The 14,030-nt window shown below is 37.6% G+C and overlaps 1 protein-coding gene across 2 annotated transcripts in view; it reads right to left on the bottom strand.

Moving 5' to 3' along the window:
- kirrel3b (kirre like nephrin family adhesion molecule 3b) overlaps nucleotides 1–14,030 on the bottom strand; it is a 208,461-nt gene that overhangs the window by 17,742 nt on the left and 176,689 nt on the right. For both annotated transcript variants that reach the window (XM_060878681.1, XM_060878682.1), the window contains exons 6-9: nucleotides 12,343–12,448; nucleotides 6,313–6,461; nucleotides 5,957–6,084; nucleotides 4,116–4,242 (exon numbers count right to left, since the gene is read on the bottom strand). In XM_060878681.1, the coding sequence (XP_060734664.1) occupies nucleotides 4,116–4,242; nucleotides 5,957–6,084; nucleotides 6,313–6,461; nucleotides 12,343–12,448 (510 nt within the window). The remainder of the gene's footprint in view (nucleotides 1–4,115; nucleotides 4,243–5,956; nucleotides 6,085–6,312; nucleotides 6,462–12,342; nucleotides 12,449–14,030) is intronic.

Genomic DNA, 14,030 nt, shown 5'->3' with positions numbered 1-14,030 from the left:
AAAATTCAAATTAAAGCTATATGTTGAAAAAGCAACTTTTTTTTTGGGTCTCTAACCCTGAAAGAAAAATATATATTTTTAACTGAATGCTGATGTTATTAGAGCATTAATAAACCCATGCAAAGATTCATTTTTTCCACTGTAAGAGTTTTCTAGTAGAAAGCAATAAAAGCGTAAAATGAAAAGCTCTCTGAAGAGTTTTAATTATTTAGCTGTTTATATGTGGTGGAAGGTGAGGTCTGAGTTTATTAGAAAATATTGTGGAATGATAGGGACAGAATTAACTGTGGGACTGGGTCAAATTGCTGTGGTTGGAGCATCAGAGCAAGCACGAGGACATGCTATTTTAAAAACAGCCTCTAGTCTGGAGAGGAGAAACTGTGGGGGAAGACTGTGATGCCTCAGAGAAACCTTTTTCATAAACTGTATGTCTCAGAAGTCCAAATTCATCCTCTCCTGAAGTCAGTGACAATAGCTTACACACACACACACACAGACATCTACAATAACATATGTTTGATGCTCTTTATAGAAACTGGACCATATGTTTTCCATTAAAGTGTGACTGTAATACATGTAATACACACAAACCCACACACACAGACACACATGGACGTCATAAAACATCTGCACTGCTACACACAAGTACGTTTTACGTACCAAAACGAGGAAGTATTTTCCTATTCGCTCAGGTCTACTGTAACTCAAAATTTAATGCCTTCATGCTGAACATCTGATATGAAGCATAATGAACCCTCAAGACAGAAAAAAAATCAAACGACAAACCATTGTGCAAATCACACCAGACAATTCTAAATCTTCACAACACAGCTGAGAATAAACATCCACAAACAAGTGCTCTCCATGAGCAGGGACTATGGGACAACAGTAATATGTATCCATTAACACGGTTTCTGCTAACTGCCTCCCCTGCTAGCGCTGGTCTATAATTAAATTACAGCGGGCTCGGGGGAACACTCAGAATCTCTCAGCTGTTCTCCAGGCTGCCGGGGGAGCTTTTCATACCAGTGACATGTGACCGAGAACACAGCGATATTGACAAATAATGAAAACGTGTGGTTTAATTGTTCGCATAAAACAACTCGTTTTCGATGAGGAACTGGAAATGCTCGAAAGAACAGGACGAACTCTTGGGATTTCTGTCTTTATTCCTCGAGCTCTGATCATCATGTCTTTTCCAAACTTTATTGCTCTGACATAAAGCACCTGGATAACGAGTTGGGCTCAGGAAAGCTTTTATCTTTGTATCTGTATCGGAATGTAATCAAGCAAAAAGAAAGAGAAATTACAGGATCAACAGCCGTACATCCGGGATCATCAGTCACGGAAAGACGACATTTCTTTTATGGATAGGGTTTGTGTAGGGTGAACACAAAACCCTTAGCTCAAAGTCTAAAAGTGTTTTATTCCTCTCACACTTCAGCAGTTTGCAGCTAATCACATGCTAAAAATTGTTTTTGCTCACGTTTTGTTGTGTCTATGTTCAGCACTGAATGTCTTTGTCACGTCACAATCTATAGCTGTGGTTAATATAAAGCTCATATGAAAGTAGACACTCAGGACTTTAAGAATTTGTAGTGTTTCATAAGTATTTATGTTTTTCCCTAGATGACTAGAGACAAAATATTTATAACAAAAAGTTTTAAAAACACATGAGCGCTCACCTCCATTCTGCTCATTAGACAAGGAAAATACAGAGAAAAATTTAGTCCCTGGGGTAAGAGAGTAATTTTTTAAGCATCTGCACAAAGCCAGAAAATCAGAAACACCAAGGTCAAAGTCTGTGCTTAGCCTGTGAGTATCTCAATGTGTTGCAAATGGTAAATCATTGGTTGTTATTTGAGAGCGGGTAAAATCAAAGGCAGGACCAATTTCTTGACTTTAGTGAAAGAATTTTTGTCTTGTAATGAGTACAGATGAATTGAGCATAACCAAGGACATGAGCTTCAGTCTGTTCTGAATGGAGTTTTTCTTGAAATAAAGCATTACCATGTGTTATACAGTTTGCGTACAGTTTGTAAACTAAAATCCATATTGCATGCCACTCTTTAATGAAGTCTGCTTTTCAATAGCAGTCATTGACACATTGATGCGGTAGAAGTGAAAAAATACAGCTTAAGATGTGCTGCTGTAAGAAATTATTTGATTGCAAAGTTTCCAGTCAGTATTTATCTGCTGAATGGGGCAGAAATTTTTGTAGGTAACAGTACACCTGTGTGCTTCCCACCACCATCACGTCTATCAAAATCTGAGCGAATTCGGCAACATAAGCGGCAGATATATACTTTATTCCATATGAGCACCGCCTAAAACATCTCTAATGGCCTACTGAAAAAAAAATGGCCTACTGAAAAAGAGTGGGTTTGAATTATTGACAAGGTACAAACGGATGCAGTTTTTGCACCGTGTCAAAGCCAGATTCAGGCTGAGTGGCTAAAATGAAACTGTCATGTAATGAAAGCAGTTAAACAGAGGAATAAAGTATAGAATTCTAATCTTTCTGAGCCATGCAGAAATCTTATTTTGCTCTTTATTCATCACAACAGAAAGCAATAACATATACAAGTATATTTCTATAATGAGCGTATATATGTAACAAGTAAATGGAGAGGAATACTCTGCCTTTACGTAAAGCCTCATGATGCTGGAATGGAAAAAAAAAAGGTAGCATTTTCATCTCTATCTGCTCCGTTCTAGGAAGTTCTGTACCCTGCACTTATTTACTCATTCTAATACTGTTACTGGTGACAACATCAATAATTTACTCCAACCAAACTACATTAGCAGAGGATTCTCTCCCTTTATAGTGCAAACAAACAGACTGGCTGAAATTCTGTGTTAAAATCAGCTTGAGCCACAGCAGCCTTGGGTGATGGCAGGACACTGCAGAGTGTTTGGAGCCTACAAAGCTCTCTTCTAGTGAAAGTGGCTCCATGGTTAATGTTTGCTGCTTGAATATCAAGCAGGCGTAATGAAGTCATTTATCGGCGAGAGGCTGGCTCACCCACCATCCTGCAACCTTCATTAGTCTGCCTCAGCCTGAGCAGCATCGCCTCCCACCAGCCCTGCAGAATTTAATCTGCTTTAATGCAATGCTTTATTGTTTCATCTGTTGGGGGGTTATTTATTTATGTGTTTGTTTGTTTATTATTGTTGTTGTTGCTAGTGTTGAGTTGATTTTTTTTGGAAAATATAATAAAAACAAATTAATAAATGAAGAATAAATAAAATAAAATAAAATAATAATAGCATCATTTTTAAACAAAACACAACACATGAAAGTATAAACAATCATAATAATAATAATAATAATAATAATAAGAAGAAGAAGAAGAATATTTTTATTCTTAAAATATTATTAAATGTTGAAAAAGAAATGAATGAATGTTAAAAAAATTAACCCAACACTAGAAGCAATAATAATAATAATAATAATAATAATAATAATAATAATAATAATAATAATAATTTCATATTTATTATTATTATTTTACAATAAGGTCTGAAAGTCCACTACTAGCACAGCTAGTAAAAAATAACATGAATTATAGAATAATAAAAATCATCTCAAGGATTGCTCAATCACCTGTAAATAATTTAACTGTAAATATTTTTAATCTTATATGATATACTACAATGTGTCAAGTGTTGCAGTATTGTATTTGTTATTTTCTTTTTTGTTTTTTCTTAATGGAAACATTTCTTACATTTTCTATTAAATTGAGTTCACTGTGAAAATGGATCAAATATGGGGTCAGTCAGCTGCCTTATTGGTCTAATATTTCTATAAACCACTAAAACCTGATACATCTAAGATGCATATGTGTGCTTTAGCTCCGAGAGAATTGTTTTCTCTCTCTCTCTCTCTCTCTCTCTCTCTCTCTCTCTCTCTCTCGACAGTGTGACTAATCCAGCAGTAACACATGATCATTAGCTGATTTACGGCTGGAGAATGGGGCAGTAATCAAGGTCAGTAGAGGTGGGTTTTCTGTAATTGGTAGCCCAAGCGTGAAAGTACTGCTTATTACGAAAATATCAAATTGCTTTAATCCTTAATCTTGTGTATGTCATGGATAAAAAAATAAATAAATTACCGTTCACTGTAAGCGCAACCTCCTTCTCTCCGGCCCCGACTCGAGGCACCACAGCACGACAAACGTATTTCCCAGCATCCTCTTGCCTCACTGATTTTAAAGTTAGGATGTTCTCGTTGCTCAGCACCTTAGGTTAAAGAAGCCAAAGGTTATCAAATTCAATCACTTTAGCAAAAGACAAGGGTCATGGTCATAGTAAATCAAATAGCACTGCTGGGCAGCTTAGCTTAAAAATGTTCTTCTTCTGAATTATTAAAATCTAATTTGGGGAGGAAGCAGTGAACTGTCGCCATGTGTTGGACGGTGGGGTGACAGGCACCAAAACTTCAGTGACGTCCCCGAGAGATGACAAAACAGGGACACAGCAACGACTGGATTCTGGAATAATAGAAATGAGTCTGCTATGCTGAAAAAAAACTTAGTTTGAGAATACACAACAAAGAACAAAAAGCGGACATGCAACAATGAGCATGTTCGCTCATTGTGACCGGTTTAAATAATGCCTTGTTTCTTAACTTTTTTTTTAATCATCAAGCCACAAACATTCTAACACTGCTATTTTACACTCTGTAGAAGTTTGGCAATGCAATTCAGTGTTAACGCTACAAGCTATGCTAATCCCGGGTTTTATAACCCTGGTTAGGAAGTGGCGCTAAACCCGACTTCTAAATTACTTCAAATCTAAATTGTTTCTCTACCCAGTGTTTTAAAGCATGGTTAAGAACAACAATAACGTGGGGTTGGGCACAATAGGAAAAAACGTATGGTGTTACAAAAGTGTTTATAAGCAGCTGTAATTAAAAATGAATTACAAGTATTTAAAAATAAAACTATCGAATGTAATAAATGAAAGTTCTTCTCATGAGAAAATTCCATGCTAAACCATTTTCCTGATGATATTATGTGCTAAAAGGCAACATGTTACACTGCATTGCTTTCACTTTCATCAGTGTGTCGCAGTTGTGCCACACTAAAATGCAGTCACTGTCAGTGCCTCGGGCCTGTGGTTGTAATTTAAGGAGGTGAGAACTGCCAGAAAGGATCATCAGAAGGTGTCACTGCAAACATCCTTTGCAATAATCAGCATGATTTTAGGAATTATTACTAAAACATGATAATGCAGTTATATATGTGTATACCGTACCATGGTACACACTTATTTAAAAAGTTAATATATGCATAATATATAAATATAGAAATGCATTATTGAAAAAAAAGTAAATATACCACGTTTTCTTTAGGGACTTTTTACACCTGGTCACTTCATGTTTTTTCTCTGATCTGATAGCTTTCTACTCCCGCCCAAAATGCAAATATTCTTTTTTATATATTTTCCCTCATTTCCGTAGTAATTGAAATGGAACACGCTTTGGTGTATATACTTAAATATACTTTTGTTTCTATATGTTTTATAAAGCTTTTGTTGGACGCTTTCATCGCTCCAAAGAGCAATAAGTGCCTGCGTGTCGTCCATGTTATTTGTTTCTGGCACGATGCACGACTCGTGAGTAGCTCGCGAGTGACATACTTCCGTTTGGGAGGAGTATAGCGCTGATGTATGTGGCTTGAACAACCACATTCATTTACACCTGTCCAGTTTCATCTGAAATGCGTCCCAGACCACCTCCTGAAGTGGTTCGAGCGATCGGATTTATATCCGTCTTGAAAACGTTTCGGAGGGCATTTAGACCTGGTCTTTTTACGATCGGATAGCTATCGATCACAGAAAACGCATGAAGTGACCAGGTGTAAAAACCCCCTTTTTGGAGTGAGGACATTTAAAGCTATTCATTTCTAAACAAAACTGGCTTCTGATTTCACCATCAGCTTGAAGAACTTACCACTCCAGACCCTCTCTTCATCCACACAATCGTGAGTGATGGGTTTCCAGTCCAAGCACAATTAAACACTGCATCTGATCCCAGGTCCACCTGCAGGGACTGTGGTTCTGCAGCCATCCGAGGACCAACTGCAGAAAACAAACAGCGGGTTTGAAATAGCAGGTCCAAAATGCAATTTAATTTTCTTTGGCTGTGGCAAACGAGGGCCGAGTTGATTATTTCCAGTTAGCCGGTGTGATAACTATGTTTAATGACTTTTTTAACAAACCGCTAAGATGTGCTTCAGCTTAATTGCAAATGGAATTCTGTAAATGAAAATGTATTTTTCAGAAAATGAGAAGAGGCAGGAAACTCACAGTAGACGTCCACGTTGCGGCTGATATTTGTACTCCCAAGAGGATTGGTGACCTCACAGGAAACAGCATCTGTGAAGAAGGAGTGGTCCACTACGACTTCATAGGTGTCTCCAGAGACTTCTTTAATCACATGACCTCCTTTGGCCCACCTAAAGAAAGTGTTTAGTAGAGATAGAGCCGGATTATTCATCATGAGAATTATATTATATTATATTATATTGTATTATATTATATTATATTATATTATATTATATTATATTATATTATATTATATTATATTATTAACAGGAAGTAGCACTAACGTGAATCATTGCTTTTGAGCTGGAATAGAAAAAAAAATCTCATCACTGAACCTCTCAGAAAACGGAATTTGAATATGCACTGATTGTGAGTGAAACACCATGCTATGAATATCACAACACCGATGTCACTAAGGCAGTGGCAAGAGAAGCACCATCTAGATCCAAATACCTCCATTTTGCAGAAAAATATCTAAACAAAGCAGAATGTCTGGCTGTGTAATACATACTGAAACACAATGACAAGTTCTTCCCCTTTATTTGCCAGTGGTTGGAGTCTCTGAGACAATATGTGATACGGGAATCATTGAAGTGACTGATCCCTGTTGGCCTCAGCATGTTTTTCAGTGCTTCGGTAAAACATTGACAGCACACGCTCCCATTACACTGCAGGGGAAAACAAATCTCAGAGTGACAAATTCACAGACCCCTCCTAACGTTAGTAAATGGCACCAACCATCCTCAGCACAAAGGAGGCAGTCGTTAATGAATCGATGTATCACTACATGAGAAGCGCTTCATTTGTGTTGGAAGGCAGCATCCTGTGGGATCATGCCTCGTCTCCCATCCTGCTTCTGTAACGATTCTGAGAATGTCACTGGGGCTGTTGGCACCGAGGTGAGATTCATTTGTACAAGGCAAAGGTAGAAAAGATTGAGCATTTCTGTATGGACGTTAATTAAATATGTACTTTCTGTCCTGGTTACCTTGTAGCACAGAATAGATGGAACAGAATTGGAAAATAAATAAATAAATAAATAAATAAATAAATAAATAAATAGGTTCCTCAAACTGAAGAATTTTTTTTCACAAATTAGCATCTCCTGCATTCATTAACTCCACAACTCTGAGCCTAATAAGAATAATTTAAAACACAATGGAGCTGAAATATAATTGCTTGGACCAGCACTATAGCTTGTGTTGAGGGTGGCTGAGAACTCTGTCAGCTCAATCCGCCTTAGAAACACCTGTGTTTCCAAAAATATTCAAACCAGGGCATATGGGAGCTTGTGTCGTCTCAGCTACAGACATAATTGCTCCTGGAAAAGAGGCTGAGCTGCAGCATGAAACTTTCTCTTTATGAGTAATTAAACCAGCAGTAACCTGCTATCTGTCTACCAGAGAGAACACCAACAAGCTCTACCCCAACCGCCCACCAAACTACCCACCACCCTTTACTATACTATAAGTTCACATGGTTCTAAGTAGCCTTTGTTTTCCAGTGGGGTCTTTAAATACTTATGAGAATGTCGTGGTTCAGTGGTTAAGGCTTCGGGTTACTGATGAGAAGGTCGGGGGTTGAAAGCCCACAAGCTGCTGAGACATCAACGTTGGGTCCTTGAGCAAAGCCCTTAAAGTTGTGGTCTCCGTTGTTTGAGAAATGCTTCAGAAAACTGCGTTGGGTCGCCAAAACAAAACAAAAACAAGCCAGTGTAGCCAATGAGCAGAAAGGGTCGTGTCTTGTCAATATGGGTGGAGAGTGTTTAGTGTGCATGTGTGATATTAACAGAAAGCGGTTTTAACATTGACATGGAGGATAAAAACAAAGAAAGAAGCTAAACCTTTTACGGTACAACACACAGTACTACAAAAACACATTTGTATTACTCATTGAGTTCATTTATTGATAAAAATATACCCTCGGTCAGCTGCCCGAGCAGGTTCCGCCATAATACTTGTCTGGGTTATACTTGGGTTATACTTATCTGGTGTATGTGTGGGGCAGAGCTACCAAAACAAGGGTGGGACCCATTTGGGTTAGGGGCGTGTTTGTTTTGGTGATTTCAAATGTCAACATTGGCTTTCAAACAACAGAGACCCCACCTTTAACCTCACCTGCTCCAAGGGTGCCGTACTATGGCTGACCCTGTGCTCAGACCCCAGGGCTCATAATAACCTGGGATATGCGAAAACTTAAAGCATTTCACTGCATGTCGTACTCTGTATGCGTATGTGACAAATAAAAATTGAATTTGAAGCATCAGAGAAGAAATCTTTCAAGTTGCTTCCATGTCTAGTGTTATGAATCCTTATTCATAGTGCAGGAGTTTTTCTGCTGCACTGCCAGATTTGCCGAGTGTTTGCCGTGGTTGCGTACGGCATCCCGTTTAATCTTTAGTTTAATCTCCAAGACCTATATCTACAAGAACACAGGACACAAAAGGAGCACATGATGATGGCAAAAAGTATCTGAAGAATGTTTTTCATACAATGTGAAAAGATGTAACTAGTAACTAGCCACCACTCTGCCAAGTTTATACAATTATATAATTATTTATTTTACATTTTTACACCGCTCTGTACTCTATATGCGAACATCAACTACTGTATGTTCATTTGATACACCACGTTGTTTTTTTTTACCCTGATCATGAGAGAACTATGGACATGACAGAAGAATAGAAGTTCAACTGATACAAGAAAAGAAAAATACTTCCTCCATAACCTCGCCAACTTTAGCGCAACGGCGTGCTGCGTGTGACGTCATTGTTATTGTTCGTTTGCACATGCGGGTCAGTTCGAAACAGCAAACAGTTCACACTGGTATCTGATATAGGCCACATTTTAAAAGGTAATGTGAACAGCCAAACAAAAAAAATCAGATCTGAGCAAAATATCCGAATTGAGCATTAAGACTTGCAGTGTGAACGCGGCTTAATAAGCCATTATTTCTGGATGAAAAAAATCTGGACCAAAATTTTTTCTGAGACATTTTCACTCACTTTTAGTAACTGCTTTATCACGGACTACACTGATTCTCTACTGATTCCTGGAAACACCAGGAGCAAGGGTGGAATACATCCCGGATGTGGATACTAGTCTTAATCTCCACCCATGGGAAATTTCCCATAATCATTTCACATAGCTGGATGTTTTTTCTTTGCTAGGAAGAAACTGGAGAACCTGCATAAACTCCTAAACTCAGGATCGAATCAAGGATACTGAAGCTATGAGCCAGGAATTCTCTCTCCTGCTTCATGTTACTTTTAGTCTAATACCAAGGATGGATGTTTATTAACACTGAAACAGAATCCTTGTATCAGTGTAGTGATATAAAACCATTCTATTCTTCTGGTCTTCAACCAGAACAACCCCAAATCATCCTGATTATCAAGCATTTTAAACAAGGAGTACTTGGGTGTGTTTGAGTTGCAGCTGGAGATCACACCTGACACGTTATTCGCTTCACTCTAGGATTTGCTCAGGTGCAGAGACATTTCAATATCATTGAGTCTGGAGATGAGAGATTTGTCTATAGAGAGGCATCATTTTGATTGACAGGCACACAATATCCGTCAGAGTGCTATAACAACAAAGGTAGGTTTCTTGATTGAGTTGATATGTTTTCCCATCTTTACAGCTGTGTGACTGACATTTCAATATCCTGCTGATTGGAACATGCACATGATGGCGATGTGCTAAATTTTCCTCTCTTACTTCTAACCTTGTTCTCTTCATGTATTAAAATCTCACTGTCCTTGTACCAACATATTCAGGATGTGTCATTTCTGGCCTCGCACGGTTAATGAAGGGGGGTGGGGGGTAGAGGTGTATGTGTGTGTGTGTGTGTGTGTGGGGGGGGGGGGGGGTCATTTTATTCCAACATCAGAGCATAGACACGTTGCCAGAATTCTTTAACGCTCACACCCCTGGCTCTTAGATCCTGTTCTAAGCAATTTGCTCAGTGTGTATGCATATTCCAGTAGCATAGGCATAGAGTCACGGGGGATCTGCGGTCACCAAAAAACAAGCAGCATCTTCTATCTTCTGTGTGTGCACATAAAACCCTCTGCAGGCATATTGAACTTGGAAGGGAAGTATCATCTTGTGCACCTCCGAGACATTAGTATGGGGATGCATAACAGAACAAAAAACATGGCAAAGCAGTGCAAACACACAAACAACAACTACAGCATAATTATTGCAGGCACAAGAGATTCAGGGAATTTTGTTTCCTCATTTTGAGGAAATATGGAACGGCATCACGGGTTCTCGCAAGACGGATCTTCTCATAAGATCCAACAGATATCTTTTCTGTCTTCCTCAGGCTTGAACATGTTCACTTCTCCTACGCCAAGCCAACAGTTTCTCTGTTTACCATCTTGCACATACAGTAACAATGAATCCCAGAACCCTTCAAACACACAGAACTCCATGGAGTTTCAAACAACTTGGTGCATGGTTCCCCAATGAACCTATTATTAATTCAAGTGCTGGTTTCATACCTCACTGCTTTCCTACTCTGGAATTCATCAAGGCAAGTGACAATCAACAGTGTTGTTAAAATTACAAAAGTGAAACCAGACCAGATAAATATAGGGCGACACTTGACACGGGGCGGTTGTGTTAAGAATTCAATATGGGAGGATATTCTTGACTTGCTGAAAATGTTCAGTAATCAAGTATTAATATCGCAACTAATGTACCGTGGCAAAGTCATTTATAAAGTCATGCCAATGAAACTGCCTTAATTGAGAGCAGAATAGCGGAGAGTTCGACAGAAATAGAGACTGAGGAGGAATCAGTAAAATGTCTGGGGAATTTCTTAAGGTTATGAACAGGCCATTTCTTAAAGAAATGCTGAAGTTGCAGAAAACATCACTTGGTCTGTTTTTGCTCTGGCTGACGTAGTTCATACCTCTTTGAGATTCATAGTGTCCCTGTAATCATGGTCATAGTGCTCCTTTTGGGTCCTCTGTGTCTCAGTGTCCACATCCCCTAAGCACTTTTTCTCTCTCACTTTGAATCAATGCTTTCTTTATTTATTTTAGACAAAGTTTGCAGACATTTTAAAGAACACTAGAAATCTTCACTGTTTAAACTTGTAATTAATTGGAGATAATAAAGTATTAACTGAACTGGTGTCGAGGGACACTCTGTAACGGATTAGTGCAATAAAAACAGATTAATATCTGAATAATGGTATTACTTTTTTAAAATGCTTGAATATTTCTACTTTACATGTCATTGATTTTTTTATTCTTCTCTTATTGAATCAATGAAGTGTGAGATAAAAAAGTGCTTTCGTTAGGTTGTTAAATTCTCTCTTTTTCTTTCTTCACCCAGAATAAGGACACCAACGTGGCATCAATCGGTCCCGTTGGCTACACTTAGGGGTGAGAACGAATGAAAAATGCCCTCTGAAATCTACAGATGCACATCTTTTTTTCTGGTCTGAGTCAATATGCCAACTGAGTAGCTCTGAGATTTGAGGTGTTTTATATATAAAAAAAAAAAAAAAAAAAAAACTCCATTTGCTTCTCAGTCTGGCCACCTGTTTGCACTTGAAATATCCTTTCCATTTTCTAACAGTTCTAAAGATTTGATGCTAAGTGGTTCCCGGCACTTGGGATTTTCATCTATTCATACTTTACTTATGTTAGTTTTAAATCCTTTGCCTGAAAGCATATACTGAAATACCATCTCATGTATGGTGGGTATAAAAAAAATGAAAAAAATAAAAAAAAGCTTGCCCTTAGTTCCATCTGTTTAGAGAGAAATGTCAGTATGTCCATCTGCTCCAAAACTTGCCAAGACAAATTTCAAGTCACATGTTTGTACAAGATATGCTTCAGTAAATCTAGAAACTTACCTCACTGATATCTGTATGGTGACATATCCAAAAAAAACTGAGCCTTATTTCCAATTCGGTGGTAAGATTTACAGTTAGGAGTTTATGATTAAATGTAGTTTGTGTGTATGTACAGTATATTTGTGCGAAGTGTTTTACCTGTACTGAGTGACTGGTGGATTGGCTTTAGCAGAGCAGTGGAACTTCACCAGATTTCCTTCCAACACTGGCTGGGGTTCAACAGAGAGGTTTACCAGTGGTAAGTCTACAAGGAAAACATCAACATATTCAGGCACAAAGGAATAGATATCTTCTTTTGTTAAGATTCTACAAACATTTACAGCATATTTACTTTTTTAAGTTTTGTAAAATTTAGTCTTAAAATGATTTTCAGTATTAAGCAGAAACCTTCATCACCTTTAATCATTTGACATGGAGAAGTTTTATTCGCAGGATACAAAGGATTAGATAGTAATGATGACTATAATTAACTGCGTATTTATCGTTTTTAAAGACTAATAGTACTAATAGACTGACTTTGTGATTAGTTTCGATGTAACTGAAGACTTCAGAAGTTTAAAAGACTTCAGACTTTAGAAGCAGTATTCAGAAGTTTCTGTGAAAAATGTACAAATAAGGTGTTGATTTCCTCAAAACAGGGGCATGAATAAATTGTCTGAATTATGGCCTTAAGCACGTTAAAACAAGTATTAAAGTCAGTTCCACTTTCTGACTGATTGTTATAACTACAATAAATCAAAATGAACATATGAAGGACATCACAGGAAGCAGTACTTAGAAATCAGAAAATCTGAAAAAAAATAAATAAATAAAATTCTCATCGACTGAATTTTAAATGCTACTTTGATTATTACGATAAAATTAAGAATGACAGCATGAGCAGTATCTGTCTGCGTTTTACTGTGAACATACTTTCTACAGACAGAAACTAGTGCAAATGAAATAAAAAATAATGTTAAAAATGCCTTAACTTTTAGAACATTTCTAACATAATTCTTCACTGATAGATCTATTTGTGCATTCATTTTCCTACATTAGCACACAAATATGAATAAAGTAAAGAATCCTTCTTCTTGTCACAAGTTTAGTCACAAAGCATCTCACGTTCTGCTACTCGAGATATAAAATATTAAGATACTTCAGTTCATTGTGCATCATCCAAAATAGGATCCGCTGTATCAAGTGCTAATTTATACGCCAGCAGCCATTAAACGTTAGCGGGACCCGTAGTGTTAAATTTGCTATTCTTGTCTAGAGTCTTGTTAACATGATTATGATGACTAGGATCCGGTTCATGACAATCAGCCTTAATACTTCACAGTTCCTAAATGATTGAGATGGATGTAATGAAATTGTAATGAATAAACATGCAATTTTCTGTCTCACATTGTTTCCAAATGTACTTGGGGCGACAGATAACAGCAACTCAGACAATCCAATGAGCCAAACAGAAAGCATGTATAGTCCGTAACTATCAGGCTGTGCAAAACAAAAATTGCTAATATGTCATGGTAGAATATTGTAATCACACCCTGCAGTGTCACCCATATGAGGATGGGTTCCCCTTTGAGTCTGGTTCCTCTCAAGGTTTCTTCCTTTACCAATCTAAGGGAGTTTTTCCTTGCCACTGGTGCCTGAGTCACCTCAGACTTGCTCATTGGGGATAAATACATATAAATACATACACGCTGTGAACTATATATATTTTGAATTTTCATTATATTAATTCTTTATATTACTCCTTATGTTTATCTTCTGTCCTATGTTTATGTTCTGTAAAGCTGCTTTGAGACAATGTCTATTGTAAAAAGCGCTATACAAATAAA

The sequence above is a fragment of the Tachysurus vachellii genome, chromosome 9, assembly GCF_030014155.1.
Source record: "Tachysurus vachellii isolate PV-2020 chromosome 9, HZAU_Pvac_v1, whole genome shotgun sequence".
In the NCBI taxonomy this organism is placed as follows: domain Eukaryota; kingdom Metazoa; phylum Chordata; class Actinopteri; order Siluriformes; family Bagridae; genus Tachysurus; species Tachysurus vachellii.
The sequence above is the reverse complement of the archived record's forward strand: the minus strand, read 5'-3'. Positions and strand labels throughout refer to the sequence as shown.